Raw genomic sequence first — 16,562 nt, 5'->3', positions numbered from 1 at the left:
ATTATTATTTATCAAATTTTTTATACACTAATTTTGACCAATTAAAAACCCCTTAAAATTTTGAGGGTTTGGTTTTAAAATTTTATTTCATAAATACCTTATCTGCTACAAAATTATCCCAATTATATCCGAAAAAAATTTTAACCGTATTATGCATACGCTAACCATATTAAATATAAAATAATTTTAAAAAATCATAAAAAAAAATTATTAAAATCTCATTTCTAAATGCTTTCTTGAAGAAGCAGATTTACAATTTTTCAATCATTTCAAATGCTACAAAGAATGGCGAAGAAGGATAATAAGACTTTATTACATTTGAAGTTATAAAATACCAATACGTAGAAAACAAATAAAGAACTCTTACCTTGTGTTAGGGCCAAAACTCGTCCTTGGCCCAAATAGGAAAGCAGGACCATTTATGAAGAGAAGACCATGCCTAAATCCCAGAGAGGCCCAAGCCAGATTAGTCCCATTCGATATGAGATACGGCCTGCCCAAACCTTCTGGGCACGGGCCTCCCAGTTCCAGTTCACTTTATGGGCCTATAGGCGAGTTCCGAGCCCACGGCCCACTGATCATATTCTTGTCCCTGATCAATCTCCTACTCGAAGTCATTCTCCTGTTCTGAACACTTTCCTGCTCAAAGTTACTTTCCTGATCAGAATCACTTTCCTATCCGGACACTGGTAAGACAGCTTACCACATCCCTAATTCTTCTAGGGTTTGCATCAGAATCACATTAGGACTCCTACTCCCACCAGGATTGAGAGATTAGACAGTCACTATATAAACAGAGGTCAGCCTTCTCATAAAGGACACACTACATTACACCTTCACACCCGAAGCTCCTACTCGAGAGTTTTACATCACTGCCGTAGTCACAGTCCCCGACTAGACTTCCGGTAACCTCTTTACTCCCTAGCCCTCACTATACTAGCCTCTTTCAGTCTTGCTGACTTGAGTGTCGGAGTCCTACGGCAAACACCACCCCGGTGTTTCTCGTTCACTTCACGCGTTTGTTTTTCTACGTGTGTAAGTACAGCGGATCGCTAGTGGCCTCAACCTCACGAGATCAAACCCCCTTTCCGTACAGGTAGATTTTTATGTCTACACCTTGTAATTGAAAAAACAAAACTCCCAAATACTGGTTGAAGTTAAATATTTTTATGTGCATATATATAAATTTATCATTTTAAAAAATTGTCAAAACCGTTATAAAATAAACTTTCAAGCACAAGTTAAGTGTTTTAAAAACCGCTACTAAAAACATCTCAAAACCGCTACGGTGGTTTACCCTCAAAACCACTACAGTGGTTTACCTTAATAACCGTTACCATGAAACTTCCCTGCGGACTCTAATTTGTTTTCAAGGTTTTAAAACCCGACCCGGGGAGTGACCTGGTCAGGTCACTGGGTCCCAAGTTGATCGGTCGAATCGGTTCAACCATCAGGTCAAATTGTGATGTCATCATGCTGATGTTAGTGTGATGACGTCATTCTAACATCAACATAACATATAAAAAAATTAAAAAAATAATAAAAATGTGGTTCAACTGCCGGGTCGAACCGATTGGACTGGCGGTTTGTAACAAAAAACTAGTCCAATCGCGATTCAAACTAGGTCATTTAATATTTTCGGTTATTTAATCGAATTAACCTGGCTCGATTATCATTCTAGGTTAACCGATTGAACCGGCCAGTCCGACCGGATTTTAAAACCTTGATTTTTTTAACCCGTGTTTGGAGAGTGTCCCGGCTGTACTGAATGTATTTTTAGTTATACTCCCAGCGCACAAGGGCCACGGGTCTATTTTCTGTACTGTGCGATTATTAATGATTTTGCACTTACTTAAATCTATTGAAAAATGAAAAATAAGCATATACAAATTATTAATAAATACATCTTATTGTTTTAATAATTTAATAACATAATTTATATTATTAAATATTATAAAATAAATAGGAAATTCATATATTTAATTAATTTATATTCAAATTAATTTATCAATGGAATTTGGATCGATCATTATGTAAATAATTTTGTTTAATATAATATTTTATAAGTAAGGCTACGTATACAAAGTATTTATAAAATTATTTTTTACAAACTGAGAATAGCCTTTATGTTTATAGTTGTTTTAAAGAAAAATTACATGGAGAATCCGACAAGCTACAGTAAATTTTGCACTGAAATTTGTATAGGTTTATGGCTCACACCACGCCTAATTTTTTTATAATTATTTTTGTTAATGAAATATAGATGACTGTTCACTCACATAGATTCTCGTTTGATGGATGGTGGGCCATTTACTATAAACGGTATCTGATCCGTTCATAATAAAATGAAATAATTTTTATAAAAATTAAGGACAGTCAACTTTTATTTTAGACGGATACTAACAAATAAAAACACCCATCTTCAACCAAATATAAAAAAAATAAAATAAAATTTAGGCGTCTTAAGTTAATGGCCGCCCCTCCATACTTAAAAAAAAAAAAAAAAATCTTCTTCATCGCCATCTCCTCTCTTTTTCTTCGTATACATTCCCCATCTCCTCGCTTAATGGACAACTTGACACACTGATACATTTCTTCTGGTTTTATTCTTTTAACTACTCCGTCATTCCGCCACCGACCTCAAATACTCTCCGCTCATCTGCGCCTTCGCCCTCTTCACCAACTCCACTGCATACCCCAGTCCACTGCCACAAAACTCCCCGCCTTCGCACATGCGGCGGGTATCCAAAAGCATTCCCGTAATAGCCCTGAGGAAGAGGAATTCCACTGCGGCTCTCCGCCGCGGTAACCACACGAAAGCGTTGCGGTTAATGAAGAAGCCTGTTCCCGCCATGAGAACTCAGCTTATGTGGCCCTGATTCACCGTGTACAAGGCACGGTATGTGTGAAAGTGGCGTGATCATCGATGATTTAACTCGAAACAACGGCATTTGAGGAACGCACTCGAATCAGCAAAGAAGCCGTGGAGTTATCGCCTAACTCGATGGAATTGCGCACTTTTACTCGAATCTATTGTACGAGGCCGCTAATGACGGCAAAGAATACGAAGAGCGGAAGAGGTAGTTCAAGAGTGTGAGCGTGCGTTAGCTATGGAGAATCCTGTAGATCCTGCTGAAGAGAGCTTACAGGATGAGAGTCAGCAAAAAATTTTGATAGTAGAAGCGCGAATTGCGCAGCGCAGAGTGAGCTAAGGAGCTTGATACAGAAATCGAACATTGCTTCGATTTCTACATGGATGAGGAACTTAGGGACTGGTGAGGAAAGTTTAGGTTGATTCCTATTAGGAGAGTGACTGAGGACCAATGGAAGTTAGGTTAGTTCAAGCTAGACCCAATAGATTAAAAAGCAACCAAAACTCCAGAAAGAGACGAAAAGAGATTGAGGTTAGGTTGCTGCAGCTAGTTGTTGCAACAAAAATCAGGCGGGACTTGCAACAAAATAATGATGGGAAGAGGACTATGGATTCCGGTTTGGTAGGGACTGAGAAAAGAGATAGAGAGAGGGAAGTTGGAAGTAATGTGCGAAAAATGGGTCGAAAGAGGAGAGGCAGAATTTGTAAAATCATATTGGAATTCCTGAGTTTGGAATGAAGAGGAGTTGCTTAGGGTCAGGATTTCTGATGTTAACGCCATTTTGGTCACTGAAAGATGGCTTGGCGAGTGAGGTTTTAGCAGAGGCATTGATATTCGCGGAGGAATAAGACTTGGAGGTTTTGGGTTTGTTGTAGGTGTAATGAAGAATTGCGGATTCAGAGTCACATATGCACCATGTTGTGCAGGAACATATGGGGAATTTGTTGCCTAAAATGCAAGCAGTCTTCTCAGAGTGTTGATAATGATGGATTCAAATAGTCTTAATTGTTCTTGGAAGCCTGGATATTCTGAAGTGTATGTCAAAATGCTTGCAGGAATCAATCAAAATCCCAATTCTGAAGTTGGTGAAGATTCTACTCAGGGAACCATAATGAGAGTGTGATGATGCTTCAAAGATGCATGGGATTCTTGACCTGAGAAGGAAAATTTAGGGGATAGTTATAAGTTTAGTGTTGTTGAGGGCAATGATTGTGAAAAAAATTTGAGCATCCAGTGCAAAGAATGCGATGGTAACCAAGGATCTATTGTATATCCTGTGATTGATAGTTGGCCAGTGTCTGATGACACTGAGCGTGCAAAGCTCCTTAAAAGAAAAAGAGGAGGAGATGCGACGAAGAAGAAGAGGGTTTTACTGTTTAGAAGTTTTTTTTTTTTTTTTTTTTTTTTTTTTTAAAGTATGGACAATGGACGCCCGTTCAAACTTAAGGGACGTCGGTCCAAACTTAAGGGATGGCCGTTCAAAATTTATGGACGGCCATCCGCAAAATTTTTTTTTTTTATTTTCATCATATTTTGGTTAGGGACGAAACGCCGGGGGGGCGTTGTTTCCCATTATTTGCGTGTGGTGGGTTTGCGGCGCACCGGCCCAAAATGAGGGGGGGAGAGGAAACGGAAAAAGGGAAGGTTGTTTTTGGGTTTTGCGGGCTTCGCCGTGCCAAAATGAGACGGGGGTGAACGGGGGGGCGAAACAGGGACGGCCCGAAACGGTTTCCGTCCATAACGATGAACGCGTCGTGTGCCCTATGTTTAATTATAAAAAAAAGATTATTCAATTTTTACCAACTACTTATTGTATGGGCGTCCTTTAAAAAAATGGGGGACGGCCGGGAAAGACGGGGGAACGGCCCGTCCGTATTAAATGGTGAACCCCACCAACCCCCCCAGCCCCAAACCCCCCCCCCCCCCCCCCCCCCCCCCCCCCGTCCATAAAGAAAACGTGTAGAAGCAATTACAAGTTAACAAAAATAAAAAATAAAAAAATAAACCTAGATGTTAAAGTAAAGTCAAATAAAGAAACAAAAACAGGAAAGAAGTCCATATTTGAGAAGAAGTAAAATTTCTGCAGCAATTAACATCTGATATAAGAAATGAAAGTGATAGATTACCGAAACAATGGAACCAGGAGCAAGGTTAGATGCAAGCATGGAGGACTCAGAAAGCCAAATTTTACAGCCCCCGGACCCAGTCTCAACATCAGTGACATGGCCAATGAAAGCAGACTTGCCAATCAGTGAAGGGTATCGACTCGAAGCCTCTTCAAGAATGATTTGGAAATCTTCTTCACGAACTAGAGAATCAGAAGAAGAGATCAATGAAGGTGTTCTAGGAGATGCAGACGGGTCAGAATTTGAGAGTCTGGAAGGTGTCTTTGATTGCTTCTTAGCCTTCGAAGGCATCTCTTCCTTTAAAACCCAGTATCTGAAAACAGGTCATAGAATCGAAATTTGGATCCGACTGAAGAGGAGTCCAGTATGCGCAAGAAATTTTATGCAGCAGTGAGAAAGAGGCGTTTAACTGTTAAACCCTGGTAGAGCCGTAGAGGGTTTAAAAGAAGAGGCGATGTGTTTGTTGGTACTTGGTCGAGATTGGACAGCACAAAAAGATGGTACAGCCTTAAGGGTTTGTTTAGAAGTTTTTTTTTTCAATGGTTTTTTAACTGGTTGTTTTAAAATCATTATTTATCACATTTTTTATACACTAATTTTCACCAGTGAAAAACCCCTCAGAATTTTGAGGGTTTGGTTTTAAAATTTTATTTCATAAATATCTTATCTATTACAAAATCATTTCAATTATATCCGAAAAAAATTTTAACCATATTATATGTACTCTAACTATATTAAATAAAAAATAATTTTAAAAAATCATAAAAAAAAATTATTAAAATCTCATTTTTAAATGCTTTCTTGAATAAGTAGATTTATAATTTTTTAATAATTTCAAATGCTACAAAGAATGGCCAAAAAAGACAAAGAAATTTTATTACATTTGAAGTTATAAAATACTAATAAGTAGAAAACAAATAAAGAACACTTACCTTGTAATTGAAAAAACAAAACTCTCAAATACTGGTTGAAGTTAAATATTTTTATGTGTGTATATATAAATTTATCATTTTAAAAAACTGTCAAAACCGCTAGAAAATAAACTCTCAAGTACAAGTTAGATGTTTTAAAAACCACTACTAAAAACATTTCAAAACTACTACGGTGGTTTACCCTCAAAACCACTACAGTGGTTTACATTTATAACCATTACCATGAAACCTTCCCGCGGACCCTAATTTGTTTTCAAGGTTTTAAAACCCGACCCGGAAAGTGACCTAGTCAGGTCACTAGGTCCTAGGTTGACCGATCAAACCGGTTCAACCGTCGGGTCAAACTGTGATGTCATCATGCTGATGTTAGTGTGATGACATCATTCTGACGTCAGCATAACATATATAAAAATTAAAAAAGTAATAAAAATGTGGCTCAACCGCCGGATCAAACCGATTGGATTAGTGGTTCGTAACAAAAAAACTAGTTCAACCGCGATTCAAACTGAGTCATTTAATATTTTCAATTATTTAGTCGAATTGGCCCGACTTGATTACCGATTCCAGGTTAACCGGTTGAACCGGCCAATCCGGTCGGGTTTTAAAACCTTTATTTTTTTAACCCGTGTTTGGAGAGTGTCCCGGCTGTACTGAATGTATTTTTAGTTACACTCCCAGCGCACAAGGGCCACGGGTCCATTTTCTGTACTGTGCGATTATTCATGGTTTTGCACTTACTTAAATCTATTGAAAAATAAAAAATAAGCATATACAAATTATTAATAAATACATCTTATTGTTTTAATAATTTAATAACATAATTTATATTATTAAATATTAAAAAATAAATAGGAAATTCATATATTTAATTAATTTATATTCAAATTAATTCATCGATGGAATTTGGATCGATCATTATGTAAATAATTTTGTTTAATATAATATTTTATAAGTAAGGCTACGTATACAAAGTATTTATAAAATTATTTTTTACAAACTGAGAATAGCCTTTATGTTTATAGTTGTTTTAAAGAAAAATTACATGGAGAATCCGATCCAACTTTTTTTTTTTTTTTTTTAAAGAGTGAGTAAATTTTAAAAATAATTAATATTTGTTTGAACGTTTGATAAATACTTTTAACAAGGTATTGAAATAAATGTATCTTAATTGTTATTTTTATTCATTGAATTAATAAAGATAGATAGCTTATAAGAAGTGTTAAAAGTTAAATTAAAAAATTAAGTTCCAACCCAGTTTAAATATTTATTTGTATAAACAGTTACATATTGTACAAAAAAAAATACACAGTTTAATATATACAGTTCAAGAGATCGTGAGAATTATTAATAAGAGTGATCACTAAGAGGATTTGCCCAAAATAACTATTCAGCCTTTGGCAAATAATTACATTCCCCTGTAACTCCTCCAGTTCTAGAGTAAGAACATAATTCTTCTTCCTGCTATTTTTTGTTATCTTCTCAAGGACCTCAACGTTAGGTAGATGAACAATGTTGGTGAATTCTATTCATCTTTTTCTTCATCTTCATCTTCATAGTACATGAATGGCAATGGTACTGATTTGAATGCACGATACTTGCCAACATTGTTCAAATGCTCATTCTCCAACCTGCAGGCCAAATAATTAATAACAAGAGTGTTCTGAACTAACTCTTATCATGGCAGCAGCATTAAGCATATTTACCTGAAGAAATTCCATATACCGCGACGAATAACCTCTAGGCTTGCAGCAATTGCTATCAAAGTTTCACTATGTAAGAAAGACAACTGCGAGTCCAACACAGTCTGCAGCCAGGCAAACCTTAGCAACACATTCAAGACCTACATTTTTCATCAAACTTTTGTTAGAATCTACGCGCCATCTCGTAACTTATCGATCTCGCAGATTCAAACAGTTGACAGGTAAAGGCACAGCATTAATACAGAAGATTTAATAATTCTGGACTAACCATGGCTACAAAATACACAGTTTTGCTAGGGATAAGGAGTTTGTCTCGCAACCAGCGATTTTTAGATTTGTGTTGCAGAAGTCCCCAGTCAACGACAAGGTCCCAATATGTACCATAGAGTGCTGCAATGGCTGAAAATATCCCGGAGATTATTTTCCAGCTCATTCCCTTGTAAAGACAGTAAGCAGTTCTTGTACTAATGGCTACCACTGTCAAGAAGTAGTTCAACCCATTACATATGTGCATTGTATCTCTTTCTTCATAGAGGCGTCGAAAGCACTGAAAATGGATAAAAATATTAAGCATAAGTCTCCATGAGCAACTTCGAGGGATGAAATAGTTTTTATTGAGTGAAATTTTGGAAGTGTATGATTGATTATTGAATAAATTTACCTGAAGGAAGCGAGACATGTATGGAATCACAGCAACAATGAAATAGAAAGTTTTGTATACATCATTTGTTCTGCAAGTGTTTTCTCTGCTTTCATAGTCTCCCCAACCATAACGGCAGATGTAGAATTCCAGGTTTCTAAACGCTTGAACCTGTAACATTATACAAAATGTGTTAAATTTATTAATTAATATTTCTGTGATCATTCGCAGCATAGGCCATTTCACCAACCTGGCTAGTTAACTGCTCCGCCAAGAAGAAATCTTGGAGTGTCACCTACAGTAGAAAAATATGCATATATATAATTAGCATTTTCATCCATTTATGTTCAGTTTCTCTGATCTTATGCTTGTTTGCAAGTATTTTAATATGTTTATACCTTGTAGAGGGGAGCACAGATGCAGTGAAACAAACACCGCAGGAAAAAGAAGCGACTTGAGCGGTATATGACGTTACAAGGAAAAATCAGTATGACAATCAGAAGCTGCAAGAATGGAAGACACTGGTTTTAGTGCATATTTCAGAACTTGAGCAGAAAAAAGTTGTGTAATTAAGGTTAGTAACTTTACCAAAACCAAGCCTAAAGGGAGAAGCTCAGTCAGGGTTTTGTAATCATGTGTTTCGGAGTCCATTTCCATGTCGAGATTCGCAAGCACACTGGTTAGAGTTAGTACTGAAAGACCAAAACCGAGAAGAAGAACCTCCCTGTATCCCAGCTCAGTGCCTTGTTTGAAACCAAAAATGAAGGGATAATTGACTCGGAACCGCCTCCAGAAGTATATATTTGCAGCATATATAATCATGTGTAACACAATGAGTGCGAAGAAGCTGCAAAAGTTTGCTCATGATTTGTCAAGTAAATCTACATCATATTTCCTTTATGCTATATGAGAAGTTTGAAACGAAAATGGTATTGCGGTTATCTTTGTTTTCTTACCTGTAAAGAGGAAAAATGTCTTTCATATATTGGTTTTTTCCTCTCTTATCCAAGAGATCGCGTGCATGAATGATGAAGATAAGGGCTATAATGAGAGCAATTAAGCAACCAAAACAGAAACCTGAAAAGATTTTCAATCAACAGAAAATTAAGAGCAAGGAAACCAACAAGCAAAGATCGTTTCAGTTGTCCAAAAATATTTGGAAGTTGGAAATCTCACCTAGAGAAAATGTTATGCCATGCCTTTCTTTCTTAGCCTTTGGTCTCAAGATTTGCATACCTTTGCTACGGTTTGAATTTGAGAAATACTTGATAAATGCATCTTCCACTCTCTCCATAAGCTTTGTTACCTTCAATTTGTACAAGCATAGGAAAAAAGCAGTGCCCCATCAGTAAACAGTCTTAATTCTTATAGATTATTGAATTTAAATCAATCCAAACTAATTTTACTTCATCAGAACTGCCAAGATAAGAGTTGTCCACCATTTTTATATAAGAAACTGATGCCTTTCTTGAAGTAATCTGCAACAATCAGGCAACAAAATTATGTGAAAACAAAAGTGGTTTCTTGTAATAGTCGGGATCAAAGTTGTTTCACAGGACACCTACCTTATCGTATTTCTTCATGATTTTTGAAAAGGCTAGCACATTCATGAAACTGTTTACAATTGCAATCAAGAACAATAAATACAATTTTTTTTTTCTTAAAAAAGAAAATTACCCTACTATGTAAGTTACAAAATTGTTACCCACCTGTAGCTCTTAAGATGCCTAATCTTCCTATAATATTCAATAAACGCCTGCTTAAGTTGGTTCTCCACTTTGTTTAGATTTTCCCTACTAATTGTAACCTCTGTCTCCTCAGGATTAACACTGACACAACCTTTAATGAACTCACTGGGAGTGTCAAGAGTTCTTTTAAGCTTCACATGGTCAAGTATTTCTAGTAATTGAACGTGTTTAAAGCCCCCATTATTATCCTGCTCTTGTTCTTGATTTTCCTCCCGGATAGTATTTATCTGCCTATCAGACTTTTCATCATTTGATTTCGATGGAAGAGGCGAATCAAGAAGTCCTTGCAACTTATTCACTTTGATCCGGAAAGCAATCAAGGCATTCATTTGCTTAGTAAGATTTTCAGCCTCGGCCATCAACTCTTGAACCTTGAACCTGTAGAATTTGTCAACTTTATTGAACTCATAATCAAGCCTTCTGAAGAATTCCTGCTCCCACTCCCCTCCTTCCTCCGCAAGCTTAAGAAATGTAGTCTCCAGAATTTCGGAGCCATCTTCCTCGACAAAACTTACAAGAATGAATTGGTTGTCATTGTGATCTTTCCTGGATGGGCTTGTGGGGTTGTTCTGTCTCTGTATTAAACCACTGAAAGCTCGGTAAAGTGTTGCAGCTCGCTCTAGTCCTGCTGGTCTTGCGGCTTGCCTGTTTCTCTGCTTCAGGCGTAGGATTTCCTTCAAAAGGGTCTTTAGATAATTATAATTCATGTAAGCTTTCTGCCATTCGGGTACCATTTGAGCTACAAATTCCTTCCCAAACTTCATCTTTTCAGTTTTCACAAGAAAATTGCATGAATTTATTAAAAGTATTTTTTGGAATAAGCTTTATTATGAAGAGGTGTAATATCTAGTAGAACACTAGTGAATTTGTAAATCTTCTTGTGTTTATATAGCTAATGAGTAAGTGAACAAGGAGAATAAAGAATGAAAATGAACAAAATCTTTGAGTGAGATGCTCTCGGAAAAAGATAACCAAATATTATTGACCTTAGTATATTCTAAATTGTCATAATATAATTGTTGTTTTAAAGAGAAAAATGTAAGGAAATTCATTTTCAATACTGAAAAAGTGACTGATGTTTCATATTTCAGTTCATGCAAAGGGTGATTGATTGAAGTACAAGTTATCTCATGTTGACCATTAATTTTTAAAATATTCTATCTTGTATTTGAGGAAAGAATCAAAATCCAGGATATTATTTCAAAAAGCACACCAATTAAATTCTGGACTTTGATAATTCTTCGCTTGAAATTTCTAAAGTGAAGAGTCTTCTACAGGAGCACCGAACACGGTTATTTACCTCAGCAAAGTGGTTAATGAGACAGTAAAGAAAGTCAAGATTACATTAAGAAACAGCTAGAAGAGCATAGTACCAGAACCTTTAATTAGCGTCAATGAGAATGACGATACGATCTTCATTAATCCATTTCTATTTAACGAAGTTTCATTGAGATATACACGCAATTTTATTATAAACTATATTTTATAAATTGCCTTTTTATTCCTACGTCGACGTCTTACTCGTTCATGTTGAAATGATTTTGTGTTTCCCCGTGTCCCAAGTATTTAGAACGGGTCGTTAAGCTTAAGATAAAGACAAATACTTTTTAATATTTGGATATATATGAATCATATACATATGGAGTTGGGGTATAATTCTATTATAAAAGTTCTATTTCTTATTTTTATTAATAAATAAATACTTTTATCATCATATTCAGAGTGGATCCAGCCTAGTTTTGACTCACCCTCAATTTTTTTTTTTAAATACTAAAATGTATAATTTCTAAATTTTGACCTACTTTAACAAAAATATTAATGTGTAATTAATTTTTATTTTGATCTATTCTAAGAGAAATTTCTAGATCCGCTACCAATCATATTCATATAGGAGGGTTGAAATTTAATAAATGTATTGGTAAAATATGTATGATTTTTATCCATAAATGTTTACTTCTAATTTAAAGTGAAACTGAGTAGAAATTGAGAATTCATAATAAATCAAATGATAATATTATTAAATGTGCTTATATCGAGTCTATGACAATGTTTGAGAGTTGATCATTATTATTTTTAAAAACTATGAAAATTGGTGCATAAAAAATTCTGTGAATGTAATTAGAGAATAGACGTGAAACAATTTAATTGAATTATGATTAGCAAAACATGAAACAAATAACATTGAATTTGAAACCAATAAAATCCAATATTAATAGCAATAGATTCGGAACATTTAACTTAGGATTAAAATGTATAAATAAAACTTGAAAATCATAATATAAAACCTACAACTATTAACTTTGAACTTGAAACCAAAATGACTTGGTACTAAGAACATTGGATTTGAAATTAACAAAGTCATACTTTAACACCTTTGTTGATACTTGATTTTGACACCAATTACTCGCACGTGTAAAGTGCTAAGCGGACTTAGAAATCACAGGTGATATAAGAATATCAAATGAAATAATGAATGAGAAGCGATATTTAAAGTGGTTTGAATGCTCAAAAGCGAATCCTACGTCCACTGCTATTGTATTAACAAAAGGGTAAAATCAGGTCGCGTGCAGCAACCTAAGTTACAATTTAGAGAGAGAGAGAGAGAATGAGTGTAAGCTATTTTAGAGTAAAATTAGCCAATCTCGCAAATGAGAGGGAAGACATCTATTTATAGTCGGAAATTTCAAGGTAATGATTACAAATCTACAAGTGAGTAAGTGTCGTGCAAATCCTTCTTTGCGTCTCATTGGTTACCTGCCCGAGAGATATCCTCAACTTGCGTAGGGTTTGGACACGTGGCGATCTCTAACCACTCACAAACCTGTCACTTACCTATTGCACTGATAAGAACCATACCACTTGCGCCATTGTGCGACGTGGTCGCGCCTAGACGGTACAAAACCTTCCTGAGCCCTAATTGGCTCTTGCTGATGAGAGTCCACGTTAGTCCTAACTTTTCAGGCATAACAACCTTCAACATATGTTTGAAACCTATAAAAAAAATGCAGTTGAAATTATTAACGTTGAACCTAAAATTCCAAGGACTTGATATTAATGATTAATGTTGGAAAAGTAACCCGCCCGGCCCGACCCGCGGCGGGTTACTGATTTTGGTGGGTCGGTCCTAACCTGCCTGCAAACAAAGGCAGGTCGGGTTAGGCCCGCCATTTTTTGGGGCCCGACCCAGCCCGCCAACCTTAACCCGCTGGGTTAGGCTGCGGGTCGGGCCGGGTTAACTCCCTTTTTTTTTTTTTTTGTTTTGTTTAGTTAACTTTTCAAATGAATAATTAACAATTTATAAATGAATAAATGTAATTGTTTTTAGTTAATTTCTTTTCAAATATCAATAATTCAATTAAATTAATTTTTTTTTTTTTTTTGTTAACATTTCAAATATTAATTCAATGTTAATACATTAAAATTGTAATATAAGAAAAAATAAATTTATTCATTTATCAAAAAATAAAATAAGAAATTATAATAATTATTGCCTCGTTAAAAACCTCACCAATAAAAATCCAATGAGACAAAAACTTGGTAAGGAAAAAAGAGTGCAATAATTGACAATTAATTTACAAGTTACAATTTACAAAACAACTAATTTGGGGGTTGACTAGGACCTCACTCATCCGTATCATCTATATTACAAAATTAAAATGATTCTATTAAAGTATCGTCGACAACCTCGTATTGATCTTGATAGCGCGACCGTTCCCAATCTCGAAGACATGTGAGGACTTCAATCATTTTTTGTGAAAGTTTAGTCCTCATTTCATTTAAAATTCTTCCACTTGCACTAAATGTTTGTTCGGATGAGACGGTTGAGACAAGAACAACAAAAACATAGAAGGCAAGTCTTGATAATACCGGAAAAATACATTTTCTGGTTTTCCAATATTCTAAAACATCAAAGTTGGCTCTTTGTTGTGGATCTATTGGTGACATTTCGGGAGTTCCCAAATATTATTGAAGCTCGTTACTCTGTGACTGCATGACAAACAGTATATCCGTTGTTGCCGTTGGTGCTTCTGAAGAGGAGGTTGTACCTATGCTTCGGGGTCGGTTCCTCTTAGGTCTATTAAATGCATTACAGGTGTAGAAGTCTTCATTTGTTTCTTCTGATGCAACTTCCCTGTGTATTTCATGTCTTTGTGGGTTCTCATACCTGTTTTTATATTGGAAATATACCTCTGCAAGATAATTTTTTACCTCTCCTATTTGATTGGCAAATGTTACATTTTGTAAATTTTCAGTGAATGTCTCTAAACCATTTTCTAAACCTTCTTGTTTAATTCTAGGATCAAATATAGCACATAAACAATAAAGAAAAGGAATGGGTTTAAAATATTTAAAAAAAAAAATTCCATTACCTTTATGGGTTCTTTTAAATTTCATTGTTTTTCTTTTTTGTAAAAAACTCTGAAATTTTTATAATTGTATGTATTACCAATGGACTAGTAGGATAATACACACCAGAAAATTATAAAGTGGATTGGTAAAAAATTTTAAGAAAATAATGAAATACTTTAACTATTTGCCAATCATTTTCTACCAAATAATGAGGACCTCTATTATTTGCTACAAAATAACTAATTAAATTTGCATAAGGTAAACATGAATCAAGCATTAAAGAAGTACTATTCCATCTAACATGCATGTCTAATGCAAAAGTTCTAAGAGACATATTTGATTTTATACAAGCATCTTGAAATTCAGCATTTCTTTTATTACTACGAGTAATCCAAGCTAAAGAATCTCTAATTCTATCAATATTTTCTTTAATTGTTTTCATACCACTTTTTACAATTAAATTAATAATGTGATATACACAACGTTAGTGAAAAAACTTCAAATTGTTATAAAAAGAATAATTACTTTGAACAAAAATCTATAGCTGTAGTATTAGCACTTTCATTATCTAAAGTTAAACTTATCACTTTAGTAACAATATCATAATCTTTTAAAACTTCAACGATTTTATTATAAATTTGTTGACCACTATGATCCACATCCATTAATCTAAATCCTAATAAAGATTTATTTAATTTATATTCGTTATCAAAATAATGACTAGTTACACAAATATAATCTTGTTTAACTCTCCCACTCTAAATATCGGCAGTTAGAGCCACACTAACATGACAAGTATGTATTTTATTTTTTAATTCTAATTTCATTTTCCTAAACAATTTTATTAAATCATTTCTAGTTGCAGTTTTAGAATAATTTTTAAATCCTGGAAAAAATGAATTTTTAATAAATCTTTCAAATTATTTATCTTTAGTCATATTAATAGGTTGATCAGTTGCAGCAATATATAAAGCTAATTGTTCCCATATACATCAAAATTATAACATCAAGTAGTACCTATATTAGTTATTTGAGTTTGATTGGTTTCTCTATTTCCATGTTGAGCAATATGTTTATTAGCATGTCTTTTTAAAGTATTAGTATCATTACCTGAATCAGCTTTATAAACATTTCCACAATACTTGCATCTTGTTTTCTTCACTTGAACTCCATTTTCTGCTTCGTAAAACTTATCGAAATGCGTCCAAACGTCTTATGTGTGTCTGTCGTCGCTTTCGACAGTAGTTGATGAACCCGCTTCAGCTTGAGATGAAGTTGGACGAGGACAATGATTACGAGGACGACTTCTAGAACCATCGGGAGTTGTAGGTAGGGGTGTTCGGTTCTGGGTACCCTACACTTTTTGAAGGAACCGGAACCGGAACCGAAACCGACGGTTCCTTGAAATTTGGAACCAGAACTGGAACCGACGGTTCCGGTTCCTAGGTACCCAGAACCAGAACCTATAACAACGGTTCCGATTCCGGTTCTAGGTACCCTGTAAAATTATATGACCCCCCAAAAGTTTTTAAAATGGTAAAAAAACCTTTAAAAACTTACAAATACCCCCCCACCCCACCTGGCACTTGTTAACAAAAATAAAATTACAAATTATAAATTCAAAATTACAAACTCCATTACTTTGTAAAGGTAGATTCTCAAAAGTCAAATTAACTTACTTTAAATGTTATGAAATATAAATATAAATGTATTCAAAATTACAAACTCCATTACTTTGTAAAGGTAGATTCTCAAAAGTCAAACCAACTTACTTTAAATGTTATGAAATATAAATATAAATGTATTCACATTACTTTTTCTACAAAAATTTATATTAACTCCCCTAATCTTTAATTTTATTTTATATTAGTCTCGGTTCCTGGTTCCTGATTCTGGTTCTGGTTCCTAACTATAGGAACCGGAACCAGAACCGCACAGTAACGGTTCCAAAAATTTGGAACCGGAACCTACCCATTGACGACTGGTTCTGGGTAGGAACCGGAACCAAACCCAGGGTACCCGCCGGTTCCGGTTCCAACCGATTCTTTTGAACACCCCTAGTTGTAGGTGTAGCAGCATGGGGAGAAATCGGGGGCATATTTTGAGGTGTATCAGATTCTAAGACTGAGAAAGCGGGACTATTTGAATCTCCTCCTGCATTCATGTTAGTAAATTATGCGGGACTAGGACTAG

At 35.0% G+C, this 16,562-nt stretch overlaps 1 protein-coding gene across 1 annotated transcript; it reads right to left on the bottom strand.

Annotated features, from left to right (window-relative positions):
* Nucleotides 1-7,453: 7,453 nt before the first annotated feature.
* Nucleotides 7,454-10,783, bottom strand: LOC116146554 (phosphate transporter PHO1 homolog 3-like). The gene is made up of 12 exons (XM_031431975.1): nucleotides 9,981-10,783; nucleotides 9,837-9,885; nucleotides 9,678-9,749; nucleotides 9,448-9,577; nucleotides 9,228-9,348; nucleotides 8,860-9,118; nucleotides 8,670-8,774; nucleotides 8,522-8,566; nucleotides 8,293-8,442; nucleotides 7,900-8,178; nucleotides 7,635-7,771; nucleotides 7,454-7,559 (listed from the first exon to the last, which is right to left on the bottom strand). Exons 1-12 carry the CDS (start codon nucleotides 10,781-10,783, stop codon nucleotides 7,454-7,456), a joined length of 2,256 nt encoding a protein of 751 aa, XP_031287835.1.
* Between the last annotated feature and the right edge of the window lie 5,779 nt (nucleotides 10,784-16,562).

Source organism: Pistacia vera, unplaced genomic scaffold (genome assembly GCF_008641045.1).
Source record: "Pistacia vera cultivar Batoury unplaced genomic scaffold, PisVer_v2 Contig479, whole genome shotgun sequence".
Taxonomy (NCBI): domain Eukaryota; kingdom Viridiplantae; phylum Streptophyta; class Magnoliopsida; order Sapindales; family Anacardiaceae; genus Pistacia; species Pistacia vera.
This window is presented reverse-complemented; position numbering and strand designations above follow the sequence as displayed.

Excerpts from the sequence above, each read along its gene's own strand:
- LOC116146554 (XM_031431975.1), bottom strand. The coding sequence starts at position 10,783 with ATGAAGTTTGGGAAGGAATTTGTAGCTCAAATGGTACCCGAATGGCAG. Across the intron at positions 9,886-9,980 it reads AGGCATCTTAAGAGCTACAG|TTTCATGAATGTGCTAGCCT; the intron begins GTGGGTAACAAT and ends AATTGTAAACAG. Across the intron at positions 9,750-9,836 it reads TCATGAAGAAATACGATAAG|ATTACTTCAAGAAAGGCATC; the intron begins GTAGGTGTCCTG and ends TGATTGTTGCAG.